Source organism: Haliotis rufescens, unplaced genomic scaffold (assembly GCF_023055435.1).
Source record: "Haliotis rufescens isolate VD_foot unplaced genomic scaffold, xgHalRufe1.0.p SCAF_1, whole genome shotgun sequence".
Classification (NCBI taxonomy): domain Eukaryota; kingdom Metazoa; phylum Mollusca; class Gastropoda; order Lepetellida; family Haliotidae; genus Haliotis; species Haliotis rufescens.
In genome coordinates, this window is record NW_025963779.1 from 26,809,548 (window position 1) to 26,827,348 (window position 17,801).

The window sequence follows — 17,801 nt, forward strand, 5'->3', positions numbered from 1 at the left end:
TACCAAGCGTTTGTCTTCTATGGAATAACCTTCCCCATACAAAAGCAGTGCTCTTATATATACTACTCAAAAGAAGTTAAGGATCACCCGATTCTTTCATATTGGTAATGTTAATCTGTCATGGCATGAGAGAGTAACTATTGTAATATGAAAGAATCAGGCGATCCTTAACTTCTTTTGAGTAGTATATATATACACAACTTCATTTGTTTAATGAAATTAGTCATTTCACTGTATATCCAGACACCTGGGTTAGAATAGGTCTTCAGCAATGCATGCTTGCTGTAAAAGGAGACTGTGCTTGTGGCAAGAGGCGACTAATGGGATCGGGTGGTCAGGATAGCTGACTTGGTTAATGCATGTCATCGTATCTCAATTGCGTGGATCGATGTTCATGATGTCAATCACTGGTTTGCCTGGTCCAGACTTGATTATTTACAGACGTCATATAGCTGGTATATTGCTGAGTGTGGCGTTAAGTAACAAACAAACAAGAATTGTTATATCATTTTACCTGGGATTAGTTAAATACACATGGATTTTAAACATGTAAACATGCTGTCAAGAAAAGGAAGTTACAATTGGATGGAAGATGGCAATAATTTCGTAACCGTTCATGTTTAGAAATTACATTTGACGATTATGTAAATCTGTCTAAAAAACGGCAGCTAAAAACTGTGTTAGAAGTAAACCTTCCTTTGTGTTCATTCCCATATGGGAATTCAAATACATAAATATAAAGTCTCCATATTTCGGCCTACCGGCCTTCAAGCACACACTGAGTTTCGTACTACATTATTTGAGATCCTTTTTCAACTATTGCTCTTATATTGTTAAAATATTTTGCCTATTTAATATTTCTGTGCAAGAAAAAGGCAAACAAATTCCAAACTATTGTGTTTTTAACACAACACCGAGTAATGGTTTCAGCTCCCGATGTCTTAAAGCCTTATGATTGCAACCGTAGTCCTAAGGTTGACACCCAGAATTAACTCGAGCCATGATTGCTTTGTGAAATGGGTGTAACGTCAGACTGAAGTAACCATAATTCTTAGTGGTTAAGGTTAACATTAGCTTAGGTTGTTTTGTATAATGGGCCCTTGACTGTCTACAATTAGCTCATGTGCACTCATTCCAAGAAAAGCTCATATGATAACATTCCAAGAATAGCTCATATGATAGCATTCCAAGAATAGCTGATATGCTAACATTCCAAGAATAGCTCATATGGGCCTGCCATGAAGTGTTGGTCGCCTTCTCTGGGGCCTGTCATACTTTGCAGTGAGTGTGTGGATGTATACTCACCACTAAAAGAAGCGTGAACAGAAGTATCTACGTTGAGAAGAGATGTTTCCAGTGTGCACCAATTGGTGACAAAACTTACAACCAGTCATATCACGATAAGCTGCACGTGGTTTCCAAACTTTCACACTAATCCTGCACGAGGCAAATGGTGCACACGAGTCATGGATCTGTGACATCACATGTGATACGTTCATGAGCATCGGTTTACACAACATACCAGTATGTTCGTTTGTGCATCGAACCCATCTAAAATCTCATGAACATGCGTAAGTCTTCATATATTAACCAACATGTATGGTATTTGCGTTTGTTTTGTCAGTGATCTAATCTGCCTAGGAATCCCAGTTTAAGACTGAAGCCACTGCTCCAGTGCCAGAGTGTGCCAATCTTGTAAGCTTAGTTAATAATAGATCAGAAAGTAAGACTGATCTGTTGTAAAAAGAAGGGAGTGCTTTGTTGCAATCTAAATAGATGAACGTGATTAAATGGGATTCGAAACTCGGAAATCTGCACTATTCACTGCACATAGATACTTTTCTTGATAGTATCTTTTACCTCAATCCCAAATTATAGAATTGTGCCAGTCGGTTGGCAAAATGGACATATTAATGAAATACGTGTGATTAATATTTATCAGAACAGCTCGATTTAGTTGGGATTTTTTCCACATTCTGTGAACCAGGCGGATTCAGTTATTGTGTAAGCATGTGACATCTTATCTGAGAGTTCACGTATGTGATAAAGCGCTTCAAAAAATGACTACTTTTTTTGCTTTACAATGTTGATGAATGTGTTTTCAGCTTGTGGATTTAAATGAGTTTTTAATGAAATACTTTTAAAAAAAAGCAATCTGAAAACAAATGTTTATCTCCAAATAAAAAGACCTTGGGTCAAGAAGACACAAATGACACAGACTGGAATGCCATCATGGGTCCTCACTCCTGTAATAAAGCACTGGTTTGCATGGAACGTAACATAGACATGGAATTAAAGGTTACTGAGAAAACATTATATTCTTGTGCAGTTGAACAATTCTGCCTTCCATAAACATTTCGACTGCCTCCGTGGTCTAATGGTAGAGCGTCCGCCCGGAGAGCGGAAGGTCCGGGGTTTGATCCCCGGCCGCGTCATACCAAAAGACGTTAAAAGATGGTACTTGTTGCTACCCTGTCTTGCGCTCGGCATTAAGGGGCTAAAACAAGGACTGGTTGACTCGGAGTCAGTATACTGTGTCTGAGTGGGGTATTCATGTTAAACTGCGGCATGGTATCTCAGTGGGCTAGCACTAAATCGGCATCAGTCCGGACTAGTACCAGCAGTCACACAACACACACACGTACATGCACGTCGCTATAATAAGTGCAATAATCTTGGATGCGACGTTAAACCCCATTCACCTCACCTCACCATAAACCTTTTTGACAGATGTTGGCTGCCAACTAGTCACGTTGACTTCTTAAAATCTTTACTCAGAATAGGGGAGGACAAAGGTGAAACCAATAGTAACTTATTGGTATGTAAGGGGTTACATTTTACCCATTCTGGCAAATCAGGATAAGAACTTAACTCAAAAGCTAATAGCCCTTATAAAAACAATGGAGAAATGTGTACGAGCCTGCAGGAATTTGTACCACACCCGGGCTAGCAGGCTAGTGTTAAGTTCTAACCATTCAAATATTCCAGCAAAACATGATTTCAATATTAAGCAAACACCTTGGAAACATGTCTTAACGGACCAGTGTTTCCAAATGTGTTCCTGGTCAAAAACCACTGTCAGAGCAGTATATCACAGTGAGCTTCACACGTTCTGTCCATGCTGGAAACCCTACCTGAGCTAATACCTAATCACTCCCCTACCACACCACCCCCTCCATGGAACAACCGGAGTTGATAAGGGATGTGCACAATGACCAAGATACTAAGAAACCGTGAAATGCCTACAGACTTTCCCATAATTCAATGTCTAGCAGCACAATGTTTATCCAATGATTTTCTGAACTGAAATCAAAGGGCAATTCAGATTACACCAACTTGAGAAAGCGTTATTCAGGTTCTGTTCGTTGTTAACGCCGCACTCAGCAGTATTCCAGCTGTAACCTCGGTCTGTAAATAATAGTCTGGACCGGACAATCCAGTGATTGACATTATGCGCATCAATCTAGGCAACTGGGATACGATGACATGCATCAACTTAGTCAGCGAGCCTGACCACCCGACCACCCGACCACCCGACCAGTAAGTCGTTTATATAAAAAAAGAAAAAACTGTCCCTCTGTATAGGACTAGCAGATTCGTGGCCATGTATTTCCCTCTTATATCATTTGAGTTTGTCTCAAAAAGAAGAAATGGTGGGGGATGAGTTCGGGGTATTTGCCGTAATACAATGGAGACCTAAACACTGGATAATCCCGGACGCCATTAAGTAAACCTCCATCGTTTAAACAATCACGATGATGTCAAGCTATTGTTGCAGTTGATTCTGAGCTAGGAATTCACAGACATTTCAGAACGATTAACAAGTATCAGATGCAACTATAGGTCATTATGCAAAATTATAGGGAAATTCTGTCAACCATAACACGGCTAGAGTCGCAGAAATCACTCGAATCTGTAAACCCGGAAGTAGAATCAACAGAATCTAACAAAAATACATAACAGTGACACTTTCTTAAATGGTGGGTCACTGTCTAAACTGGTGGGCCATTTTGAACAAGAAGCCAAGGCAGCACAGACCCTTTTTTTTCAACACAAGGGAATTCAAAAACAATGGTAGCCCTAAGTTACAGCAGAGCAGTTTTCGGCTCACTCTGTTCGAAACCAATAAACACTGCCATGCCTGCAGATCATGTGTGTTGGCACAATCAAAGAGGAATCGGCAAGAATAATGATAATAATCATACACAGGTATTATGCCAACATAATACAATTTGGTTGTAAAATTCGAGTTGCGTAAAAAATATCATAATAATACCATATACAGTAAGATTTGATACTATGTTTTTGCATCAAAGTAAAAGACAAACAGAAAAATTATTAAGCTTGCACAGCCTCATTTACAGAATTTTTCATAAATCGGTAAAGTGAGTTGCTTACATGCATGGTGAAATATACATCAAAGCGCACAAAATCTAAAGGCTTGCGACATGTTGAAATACCTAGTGAAGCCCACATACAACATATCACGTCGATTTGTCAACTGAAATATCTTGACAACATACATGATCATACACGATGTTCATATAACACTACTGACTGTGAAAGCATGTACCATATATATACATAGCTATAGACTATATGTTGATGTTATATTATCAGTCTTAAAGACACGAACCAGGTTTATATACAATGATGTTCGGACATTGAAGTCTGTACATATATATACACATAGCTATAGACCATATGTTGATGTTATATTATCAGTCTTAAAGACACGGACCAGGTTTATATACAATGATGTTTGGACATTGAAGTCTGTACCTTGCAGGAGTCTGTCATGTGGCTTCCTGTGCAGCAATAATAATAATAATAATAATAACTACAGATTTATATAGCGCTGGTATCCAGTTCGAAGAACTACTCAAAAGCGCTTCATTTGAGTCTACACAAAAAAGAGACATTACACAGCTAGGAAAACACACAGCCTCAATACTCCAAGAAAGATTTGGTGAAAAGATAGGTTTTGAATCTTGATCGAAACAAAGTAGGACTGTCAATGTTCCTGATATTCAATGGCAGCCTATTCCATAGCTCAGTAAACCAACTTGAATCATGTAGTCACTGTAAAGCCAGTAACGTTCTGTGAGGAGAAGTTTAAGTGTTGCAGAGCATGACCAAGTTATTGCCACACAATTGATTTGTCAAAAATCAAAAGTTGGGAGTTTATGGTAAGTTTCTATCCAGTTTAATTTGTTGTTACACAGAAAACATACTTAGAGAGGGATTTAAAACAGGATCCATATCAAAGTGTGCAAACATTTCTAAAAGAAGCATGTTATCAATCTTTAACTGTGCTGCGTCCAGCAGATTTCTGATTGTGGGTTGTGATCGTGTCATCTCCTTCAACAAGCGTAGGTCACTGGTCACATGTAGGAACAGTAACATAATCATTTATTTGAAAATTAAATTTTGACCCTTCTGTAGCACCAAAATCTGATAACAGAACTGAAGTAAAGAATGTCACAGTATGTCCAGTCATCTCGCACTTCTCTTGTGAAAACAGTAATGCATAACACAAAATCAAAACAGCATCCGTTTAATCAACTTTATCTTTGATAATGTTCATTTTCTTAAAACATCAAATTCCAACAATATAACAAATGGATTCTTAAATGTGTTTGCTGGTATAAAATCAGATCAAATCACTACCAGTTACTTAATGCAGCATACTAATGTTGCTCATGGCTGAACCACATATAATTATTAATTGTTTCAAATAAAAAACACAATTTCAACATTTTGGGATATTTATCTTCTAATGTTTTGCCCCATAACAGAAATCAATATAACAGAACATAACATACTTTGATATTTTGACTAGGTTATATCCTACATATGTTACTTTGTGATTATATACATGAAATATTAATGAGAAACATCATTTGTATTTCATTTCTAAAATATCGTTTTGGCAATCAGCAACAATAGGAGTCAGGCCACTCCCTAAAAGAATGTGATCAAACTTTGTTGCCAATGTTTTGCAGATAAAGAACCTTTTGGCAATCTTGACTTAGAAATCCCATCTACTGATCGATGATTTCAAGGTCACTACTCTCCAAGCTCATTTCGGTGTTCATCACTCTAACTGCTTCAGTCTCTGCCTCAACATTAACACTGTCTGCCTCCGCCTCCAGTTCCCGATGCTCTTCATCGTAGGTATCCATCAGCTTCTTGATGAGGAGACAACGGGTCGCCCCACAGTCACACGGCACAGGGTGGTCGTTCTCATCGCTGTAATCATCTTCCACGTCCAGGAGCTCGATCGATATGTTGTAGTGGCGTTTGTTACCTTCGTCCTGTGAGAGTTCCACAAGGGTGCTGATCTCATCCCCTGTATCTATGGGGATCTCCTCTGGCAGCATGAACACTGTCTGTTTCCAGTGTGTCTGTGGAGAATCGGGCGACGTACTCAGCACACCACATGCCACGGAACTGTCAAGGGGAGAGAACTCAACATCAAACCAAGATGCAAATCCACGCAATATCCCAGATTTGTCCATCTTTATGTCAAGTTTTTGGCTAATCTTTTGCACGTCAGCAAGCGTAACAGTTTTTAAATCTAGTTCAACAACTTTCTGTGCTGATGCAAGCAGTTCTGTGGACTGCACTTCTGTAATCACAGGTTCCTTTTGAAACTTTTGAGTCACTAATGGAATCACAGAGGAGAAGTCAAACCCATACACGTTATTCCAGTACTCAACATGACTGGAATGATAGGAGTCTATATCCGTTGGTGCCACATACAGAGTTGCTTTCGATGGGGCCATTGTGCCATTTGAGGCAAGAAACTTATCTCTGGCATAAATAACAGAATCAAGCATTGCTTCATGCAACAAATAGAAGCCCATCCATTCAGATACCAGAACATCCACTTTTGTATTCTCTGGTAATGCTAGCTCCTCAACAGGGCAGTTGAACACCTCCACTTTATCTTCAAAGCCGTTACACTTCACAATCTCCTTACAGATCTCCGACATCTTGCTGGCTTCAACTGCATACACTTTCTTAGCCCCAACAGACGCAGCAAACAGACTCAGGACCCCAGTACCTGCTCCGACATCCAACACTACCTTATCCTTGAAGTGGGCAGCATTCTCCTCAAAGAACTTCTTGTATGCCTGCGTACGTGGGAAATCCTTCAGCATTAGCTCATGAACTGAGAGATCCTCATAGCTGGCAAAGTAGTTCTTTGGCTGGCAACTGACGGTGGCACCATGACTGTCTGTCATGTCCCCAGCACCATCTTCCTAAAAAAACCAAAATACATTTCCTTGGTATAAAAACACCATTTCAAGACTGATCAAACAAACACATGTGCATGTTATTCAAACTAACAGATTAAAATCCTGATGATGCATTTAAGACGTTGGATACCATTGTTCATGCGCATACCGGACGCGCATGTAACGGCGAGTATTTGTAATGCGGTTATGTCCCTTTGACTCACAGCTAATTGTACTTCCGCCAAAATGAACTCATAGAAATGTAAATTTGGGCAAGAGTTACCTCCTCTGATTCATTATTTTAGGGGTATGCTGTGTTGATTGAAAATAATTTGAATATCCTCTGGTAACATGTTGTTTTTATTTTATAATTTTATTTTACAATGAATAAACATTAGAAATTAGCCAGTTTGAAAAATATCTTGATTTTGTAAAATGCTTTTTTGACTGATGAATCAATTTTTTGGGAAAATGTGCTTTTTTAAAGTCAAATGATGTGTGAAATTAAAAATGTTTTGACTTGAATTTTCATTTTTCTGTTCTGTGTCATATCAATACTGTAATATGTCTATTTAAAAACACTCATTTAATAATCAAACCTTAAAATGACCATTTTATTGGCAAAATGATTTTATCATCCAGTGCCTCTAGATGGCGCACTTATTAAAAAAATGACGTGGTGACTTGGTTTTTTATTGCGTAATTTGATTCAGGACATATTTTCCTACAAAATGGTACCAAATATACCCATTTCTTGATTATTTTTTTTTGTATGCAACCTCTTTAATGCAGAACTATCATAACATGCTTTCAATATGAGGTGAGATAATACATAATTAAATAATGAAAAAGGTTTTTTGTCTGTCAAATGCTCACTCAGGGTCATTGCACCCTCCTTAGTCGTGCTTTAAAATGTGCTTCAGTTATCTACACATGCAGTAATATGAAAAACAACCACTATGTGGACACAGGCATGGGTCAGCATGGTTAGCAAGAGACATATTTTCTCAAAGGGCAAGTAAAGTATAAAGAATCTTGAGATATTTTTGCGAATATCAATTGTCCTATATATATATTAAGTCAATTTCCAAGATAAAATTGCTAAATAATCGGCTTTGAAAATGAAAACAAACATATTGGGGGGGGGGGGGGGGTGTGTGTGGCCTAAAAGTACCAGTGCAACTGTGCATGACAAAAGGTTTTCATTGGCTGATGTGTGATTCTTAGCAGCTATACATATACTGTTTCTGCTATTTCTCTTAATCTTACAAAAACATCTTCCCAAGTCAAGGGGGCTAACTGACTATAAAAGTCAAGTTTCTACCCTTGCCGAACTAGGCTGGAATTTCTGGGCTTGATTGTAGCACCACTAGTGGGTATTATGAGTTATGTGCCTTCAATATCCCTACTACTGACCAATCATATTCAACCTCTCATGTCACTTGCATCTGCTTCAAACAAAATGGCGGCTCCTAGTCAAGACAATCTGATAATCAAAATCTATATTGTGATAAAACGGGTCCTACTTCGTAAAGTGCATCAAATCATGTGAGCATCTTGATTTAAAAAAATGAAAAGGTTTGGAAAATTTCTCTTGACACCAAGTTGGCGGTACACATACTTAGCAAATCCTGCAATCGATGGAAATCTGCAAGGCAGTTTACGAGCTGGATGTCGATTTCGTTATGCAATTTTGATGGGACTATGCATTGGCTTGTTAGTTCAGTTAAAATATAACTCCTTAATTCCTGCCTATTTCGGCAAGGGAGGAAACTGGACTTTTACAGTCAGTTAACTCCCTTGCCTCGGGAAGATGACAAAAATAACAACATCATATACATTGTTGCCCAAATGGTACTAAATGATTAATATGTACTCACTCATTGATATATATATTAAAAGTTATTACTCAGTGCAGTGTATGTGAATATAGTTCACCAGTAAGTTGTGTAATATATTTTGTGACATATTCACCAATTAGTTGTGTCGTATGTGAGATGACCCCCTTAATCTGCTAATGTCTTTAAGCAATCACAACTCTCAGGTGAATTTGTCCCGAAAAGTATAACAATAGGTACTGGGCAAGTAGGAAGACCCCCCAAAAAGCAGACTGGCAGATTGGGTCCCGCCCACTTGATGAAATTGTGCAGCGCATCAAACACCGGGACCCCATTTCAACCCAACAAAGGGAATCCCCTTAGTGTTGGAATTTGTCGTTTGGGGGACAAACGCCTGACGTTTTTAATCTTCTGCTTGACGCATGTATGCCCTAAAGTATCACTGCAAAGGTGCTATGTTGACTTCACTTGCCCTTCATATTATCTGGTCAACAACCATAATGTCCTTAAGTGTTTCATCGGAAGATAAATCATACATGTAGTACCAAACCTTCATAAAGAATAACACAAATTTATTCCATAACGACCTGTTCTTTGAAATGATACATCAACTGTTATGATCAACAATATGATTCATGTTGAAAATGTTCAATTTTGCCAACTTTTTCTCAGTAATCAGATCTGTTCACAAGATGGCTGAAGTAACATGAAACATTTGACAATGTCAACAAGCAACCCACCTTGTCCATTTTCTTACAGGCGGGTCACATCGGATATAAACATCAGTTTCGAGTTGTAAACAGGCAAGGTTCTTCCCACATGTGTTTGTGGATCTAAGGGACGTAACTCTCAAGTTGTACATTTTAAGAAGACCGCCAGAAAAAGCTTGATCTTCACAAGTTTATACAAAACTTGAAAAATTTACGCAAAATAAACGAAAATGCAATTATGATGTTTCTTTCATGCTATTTGTTTGTTGTTTAACGCCACACTCGGAAATCTTCCAGTCATGACGACGGTTCATTGATGTATGTATGTCTAAAAACGTTTTAAGGATTGACTGTATTTTTTTCGGTTCATTGAGGTATGAATCAAAACGCCGATGTGGAAACTGTATGAATCCGCGTAGCAAATTTAATTATTACATAATTCATTCAGATTAACGCGGTACCGAGGAAACATGCACGACAAATATCAATCAGGTAGTTTCACACACTCCGGCGCAGTTGGTGACTTAGCATAACACCACTGCCACAGGCTAATTTGCATATCACGTGACCGGACCTTTCTTTTTTTCAAAAATCAGAATAGAATGTTATTACAACTGCGACAGTGAGTTGCAAGACAGTACCTATTTACTAGCTAGCTATAGTCTGGAAGGTAATTTAAGGTACAGACGTTTACTACAATATCTGAAAAACTATTGGACCTACTCCAATCAATGTTGGTATGAGATTATTAAACAGTCATATATAACCGGATATTACATTTAAAGACAATCGGTGCATGAATAAAAAATTTGTCTATTTAGCTATCAGTATATTTCATCATCGTCACGGGTGGAACGAACATTCATTGAAACATCCATCTGCATTATGCTACCCCTGCGTCACAGGGCCATATGACACAGTTGAACCAATCAACTCAACTCGAAAGGGTGCACGGGAATCACGCACGCACGAATACGGTGTTAGCGTCTCAAGACTATAGCTCTCCATATGGCTTCGATTCAGTAGTTCCTGAAACAGTCTCCGGAATCAGCAGATTTTCAGAGATAGGTAGCAATGTTCGTGTTCGCCTGTTCATGAGCCTTTGAGCAGGACTCGAGTCGAGACCCTGTGTCGATGTGTTACAAAAGTTCAGTATGGCCAAGTAAGGGTCAAAATTGTTTTGCAGTTTTCACTGCCTGTTCTGCATTTCCGTTGCTCTGAGGGTAGGCTGGAGACGATGTTACATGATTAAATCCCAAGTCATGAGCAAATGTCTTGAATTCCGCTGCTGAAACTGTGGACCGTTGTCAGATATGCAAGTGTCCAGTATAGCATGTCGTGCCTACTGTCCCTTTAGCTACTGTGGTTTACCCGGTATCTGCACGTTAATCAATTTCCCAATAGTTCGAGAAGTAATCTATAGTGATGAGACAGTTGTTGCCATCTAGAACGAACAAGTCTGCTCCAACTTTGGACCATGGACGGTCTGCTAACATTGTGACAAAATGGGTTCCTTAGCTTGTTTCCTGTCACTTCCACGTCAGATGTCACATTTTGCGACATAATCTTTGACTTCCCCGTTCATCCCAGGCCAGTAAATACATTCCCTTGCACGCCGGAGACATCCTTCTGCTCCAGTGTGTGAAGAATGATGTTGCACTAACAAGTCTCTTCTCAGGGCTCGGGGAATCACTACTCTTTGACATCGGTAGGGGATGCCATCTTGTACAGTCAACTCATCACGACAGTGGAAGTATGGTCTTGCGGCATAAGGAACATCTTTCAAATGATCCGACCAGCCCTTCCAAATGATGTCATACACTTGTTGTAGGTCTGCATCAGACTTGACTTTCTCCTGTATCTCTTCCATTCTTGGTTTAGCAATTAGGACGTAGTCTATCTTGTAACCTGGTCCATTCCTGTATCCGCAACTTCAGGCAGTGGTGCCCTGCTTAATGTGCCGGCTAACTGCATCCGTTTTCGAGGACTGCAGGCGAGCTGAATGTCGTAGCGCTGCAGTCTTAGCAATATTCTCTGCAGACTTTTGGGTGCACTGTGTAGTGGCTTCCTATACTATAGGCTCAAGTGGCTTGTCGTCAGATTGAACGTCAACTGGCCTTCCGTACGTGTATGGGTGGAACGTTTCCAGCCCATATACAACTGCAAACAATTCCCCCTCGATTTGGGCATACATGGTTTCGGCGTCTGTCAATGCCCTACTGGCATAGGCCACAGGTTGACCATCTTGGAGAGGAGCTGTGCCCAAACCTGACATAGATGCATCACACTGAATTGTGACCTGACTCTTTGTGTCGAAGAACTTAAAAAGCCTCTTGATATCATCGACGGCGTTTATCATGAATCTGTCCCGAACGCCACCCAAAATCCTTCAGAGTCAGCTTCCTTAGCGATTCACAGGCAGTGCTTAGTTGTGGGAGGAACTTGCTTAGATAGTTCACGAATCCAACGAAGCGAGGTACACCTTGTTGGTTTAAGCATATCGAGAACAGCTTTGGTCTTTCCTGGGCCAGGCTCTGGACCATTGGATGAAAGGCGATGTCCGATGAAGGTAACTTCCTGTACTTTGAAGGTTATCTTGCTGGGGTTGATCTGCAGGTTGCGAGCTCTGCAGCATTCCATGAGTGCTCTGAAGTTTGCATCGTGATCTACAGATGCTTCTTCAAAGGAGTCTCCTTCACCAAAGATGAGAATATCACCCGCAACTCCTCGTACACACTTAAGCCCTTCGATGACCTGATCTCGCCGTCGGAGGAATTCCTCTGGAGCGGAGGATATACCAAAAGGCATGCGTAACCAAAGAAAATGTCCAAACGGGTTGTTGAACGTTGTGATGTATGAACTGCGGTCTTCTATAGCCACATGCCGAAACCCATTCTTTGCGTCCACAACGCTAAACACTTTAGCTTTGCCAAGGTCTGGTTAAAGATATCCTCGATAGTTGGTAATGGCTAGTGACTGCGGAGAATTGCCCCATTTAGGTCTTTTGGATTGATGCATTTCAAGTTTATTGGGTTTCTCCACGATGACAAGACTAGATACCCAAGGTGTTGGTTCTGTTATAGGAGCGAGTATTTTAAGATTCACGAGACGCTCTAGTTCAGCCTTGAGCTTCGGCTTTAGAGCTAGCGGCACTTTCCTCGGAGGGTGAGCGACTGATGCCACCGAGGTGTTGAGTTGGATCTTGTACGCTCCTTCAAACTGTCCTGTTCGCGTTAACACGTCTTTGATTTCCTCTTTTATTCCATTCAATGTAAGTTTCTGGGGGGATATTAATTGAGTGCATGGATGTTGTCATCACTGTATCAAACATAGTAATCTGTTCCTGATCCACTTCATACTCATATGGGGCACGGGTGGCCCAGTCGTCTAAGGCGCCGCGATACGCTGTGCAGAGTTGCGTCCCTTGGGCACGCCAGAAACCTATGATTGTGGGTTCGAATCCCGGTTCGCCCCGATTATGTTTCTAGGTTTGTCAGCACCATACCCATGCTCGTGGGTTTCGCCGAAGTGGTAAACGTCTGAGACCTGCATCACTTGGGGCTTTCCTACAACATTAAGCTGACACGCCGTGATATAACTGGAATACTGTTAAAAGCGGCGTTTAACCCAACTCACTCACTCACTCACTCATACTCATAGACGCGTGACTGCCTGATATTGGCGTGGCACTAGGGTTACTGAGATCAATAAAGTCTACCTTGTACTTTCTCCCATCCTTGGGGTTGACTACTTTTACAGGGCATTTGCCTAAAGGCGTGACGACTGTCTAGTCGTACATTCTCAACAACTGGGATGTCTGCTGTAATTCTGTAGTAGGAGGTAGTAGAGAAGTTGGTATCAGGTTGCAGGTGGCTCCCGTGTCGACTTGAAATGAAACTGGTTTACCTGCAATGTTCATGGATGTTCATCCCACAACACTCACGTGGTTGCCGCCATTTTCTATGATCTCTGGCGCCTCGTTACTAACTAGGCAAGATGGCGGTACACCGGAAGTTATCATACACATGACGTTATAAAATGACGTCATACACAAATGCTGCTATTAGTCATACTACTTACCTGAGCAAAGTTGACCGCGTGTTCAAACAAAATAGCCACCTCATCGCTTGTCAACGGTTCCGCTTTATTCAGTTTGTTCCCCTTGCCTGGAGTTCTTTGCATTCATACGTTTCTGGAGTGTTGAAAGGCTTGGTCAGTTTGTTTGTTGTATAACCATTTTCGGATAGGTATCTCCCGGCTCTAGCCTGAAATGGTTTTAACATGTCCAGCAGATACTCAGATTTATCTTTTTTTCGAACAGTCAAAAGTCAGTGAGTGAGTGAGTTGGGTTTAACGCCGCTTTTAGCAGTATTCCAGTTATATCGCGGCGTGTCAGCTTAATGTGAAAGCCCCAAGTGAAGCAGGTCTCAGACGTTTACCACTTCGGTGAAACCCACGAGCACGGATATGGTGCTGACAAACCTAGAAACATAATCGGGGCGAACCAGGATTCGAACCCACAATCATAGGTTTCTGGCGTGCCCAAGGGACGCAACTCTGCACTGCGAATCGCGGCGCCTTAGACGACTGGGCCACCCGTGCCCCCCGAACATTCAAAAGAAATCTTGTTATCCAGATTGATGGGTGCCACCCCTTACGGGTCTCGCATCTCGCCGACTGATCAGACCAAATAATTTTCTGAATAGTTTCATGTCGCTGTTGGTTTTATGTACCGTGTTCTTGTATTTCATTTTGTTCTCAAAATCTTCCGTGTCCGTTTCGCTTTTAAATCCGACCTCACTTTTGTCCAAGACAGCATCTAGCTCCATAATTCTATTTGCAAGTGAATGCAAACATGTTCACCTTGTTTGGAAGACATTGTCGCGGTAAATCTAGCCGAGTAGACGACGCACTAAGGGACGTAACGCTAATTCCCTACTACTCGGGCGGATATCGATCGCCCATTCAAAATGCATTGACTGACCATATCATCCTTGAAGGGGTGTAATACGGGTCTGGTTATTACACAGTAATATGACCGTCTCCATGTTGGCTCTATCACACGTGCAAAATGCCTTATATCATTGATGGGTATGTGATAGTTAGTGTTATTCCCCTTTAACCATACTATAAATGCCCCTCCAATGTTGACTGTTGACAGTCAGTCGTGTCTCAGACGCCCTTAGACGAGGACGGACAGCCCTGTGGCCAAAGCCCCGCAACTCATTGTGCGGCCGTTAACCGTGCTAGGGTCTGCTCATCGTTGGTTCGATTCCAATATCCGTCCGATTAAGATCCTCCATGCTCGTGCTCGTGCTCGTGGCTTCACCAAAGTGATTTATTTATTGTCTATGACCTGCATCTTTGTTATCTTTCCTCGCACATTCATCTGACACGCCATGATATACTTGATGTAATGTCCACAGCTATATTAAGCCCAGTTTACATTTTTGTTCTAAATAGCACGTGCTAAATGGCCCTACCTGTAGGTCACTATTGCATGGCTGTAAAATGCATGCCTGAGAAGTAAAACAGCATCCACACACTCACTTAGCAAGCCCCTAAAGAGCATTGGTTAGACGTGCTCCCCAGCAACTAATGCTGGATCGGGTCTTTGAGGCTCACTGACCTGGCTGATTGTATGTCATTTTAACCCGACGGCGTTATCAACCACATTAATATATATCGACCACTTCCGTGTCTGCAGCTGCTCACTTCCTGCCCTTGTGAGATGAGGTGAAATGGGTACAAACGCCTCGTCAAAGATTACTCCACTTATGTAGCGACGTGCATATGCGGATCTAGAGGAAACAACCCCCCCCCCCCCCCCCCCCCCCCCCCAAAAAAAAAGGAACAAAAAGAGAATTACCTGAGAGAGGATTTTGATATTTTGGGCCTCTCCCTCTTACAAATGATGGATGCGTGTGTATGTGTGGCTACTTGTACGAATCCGGACTAATGTCGATTCTATAGTGCTAGCCCACTGAGATACCATGCTGCAGTTTAACATGAATACCCCACTCAGATTCAGTACGCTGACTCCGAGCCGACCTTGCTTTATCCCCTCAATGCAGAGTGCCATCCGTGGTAACAACAAGTATTATATTTTAACGTCTTTGGGTATGACGCTCGCGGACGCTAGAACAGAGAGGCGGTCCTCTGCTCTCGGGAGCGTTCGTCCGGGGGGCACAATCTATGGTCACAATCAGGCACCCATGCCTCCCAGGAACACAGAGGGGAAACTAGATAACATAAAATAATATTTTATTATTCCTCAGAAAATACCACATCAGCTGAAAGAAAATAATAATTACCAATCGATAATATACATACAATACCATTTTGTACATGATATTATAATGTATTGGTGCAATGTTCAAGCAGTGGGATATCTACAGATACGCCAGTCTGCTGTAGAAGAGGACATCTCTAGTGAGGCTTGTGTAACAAACACAATACATAACAGAGTACACCTGAGCCACGTTCAGTATAATATCGCGACAGAGATGTCGATAAGTTATACTGTAACTTGTCATCGATGTGGCCTTGGACAGTAGGTATGTATCGATAGATCGAACAATCGTCACACCCTTAGTAACTATATACTCTGCAAAACAAGAAACGCAAAAGTAGTAAAGTCGAAAATATTGCATTGTTTTTTTATAGGAAAGTGATAGTAAATTAAATTTAGGATACAACAATTATGTATATCTGACGCAAATCACATACTTTTTGGGGTACGAAATCACTAGAAATGTTGGTACAAAATCGCTACATTTCGAATGGATTTCGTGGAACGATTGGATCAAAAAGCATGTCTCGTCTGTAGGATTCTTTTTCACAATTTAGAACGAGTTTATACTCTGCAAAAATACGCAAAAGTAATAACATCGTTCATATATGACAGAGTGTTGCCGACATCCATACAAAACTAATACCAAAACTAAATTGGTCATTTATGCAAGGATTGGGATTCATTTGTGTGGAAAGAATGGGGTACAGCAGAAATGTGATGAAAAGATGAAAATATCGCAACCACGTGAGAGCATGGCGCCGAAACACACCAACATGACATGCACGTGCAACATCACTTGTTGGGCTTTCATTTTGCATGCCATCATCATCTTACAGCAAGTGAACAACGAAAACATGCAACGCCATCATCTTCAGCTGTACCAAGGTTCATCCTCGTAGCACCAGGCAGCATCACAAGACTGTGGAACCTTGTCAGACACACGGGACAACACGTGACCATCCCAGATTCGGTCGACCAGGTCTAGAGCTTCGTCAATTACGTGAAAAAACAACCACAGCCACCTCTAAAACTACGGCAATGCCAGGATTGCGTTAGATATCAGGCCAGACACCGAGGAACCGTTTACGCGCTAAAATGTATTCGCGCTAGACGACCAGTTCGAGGTTTTATTTGGACGGACCTGCATCGTCGGCTGCGACGTCAATGGTGTCAAGGTCACAGAGTATGGCCGCAACTGCGATGGAGACAAGTTTGGTTCAGTAACGAGTCACGTTTTATGCTTCGCCATGCCGATGGTAGACGTGTTTTCAGGCGTCGCGGGGAACGTTATGCACGAAACTGCATACAAGAAGTGGACAGATTTGGTGGTGGTTTGATGTGGGTTGCCATCTCCTACACTGGTAGAACAGATTTGGTGCAAGTTCTGACAAATCTAACGGCACAACGTTACACGGATGAGTGAGTTAGTGAGTGAGTATGATTTTACGCCGCTTTTAGCAATATTCCAGCAATATCACGACGGGGGACACCAGAAATGGGCTTCACACATTGTACCCATGTCGGAAATCGAACCTGGGTCTTCGGCGTGACGAGCGAACGCTTTAACCACTAGGCTACCCGACCGCCCCTACACGGATGGGATTCTGTGGCCACATGTCATTCCCATTATGCAACAAGCGAACGTCATTTTCCAACAAGACAACGCCCGAGCTCGCACGGCAAGACTTTTTAATAGTATTAAATTACTATTATT

At 41.3% G+C, this 17,801-nt stretch overlaps 1 protein-coding gene across 1 annotated transcript; it reads right to left on the minus strand.

Annotated features, from left to right (window-relative positions):
* Positions 1-5,251: 5,251 nt before the first annotated feature.
* On the minus strand, positions 5,252-9,939 carry LOC124131708 (protein arginine N-methyltransferase 1-like). The gene is made up of 2 exons (XM_046495173.2): positions 9,823-9,939; positions 5,252-7,268 (listed from the first exon to the last, which is right to left on the minus strand). The coding sequence occupies exons 1-2, from the start codon at positions 9,829-9,831 to the stop codon at positions 6,045-6,047; spliced, it is 1,233 nt and encodes a 410-aa protein (XP_046351129.1). The 5' UTR covers positions 9,832-9,939; the 3' UTR covers positions 5,252-6,044.
* Positions 9,940-17,801: the final 7,862 nt, after the last annotated feature.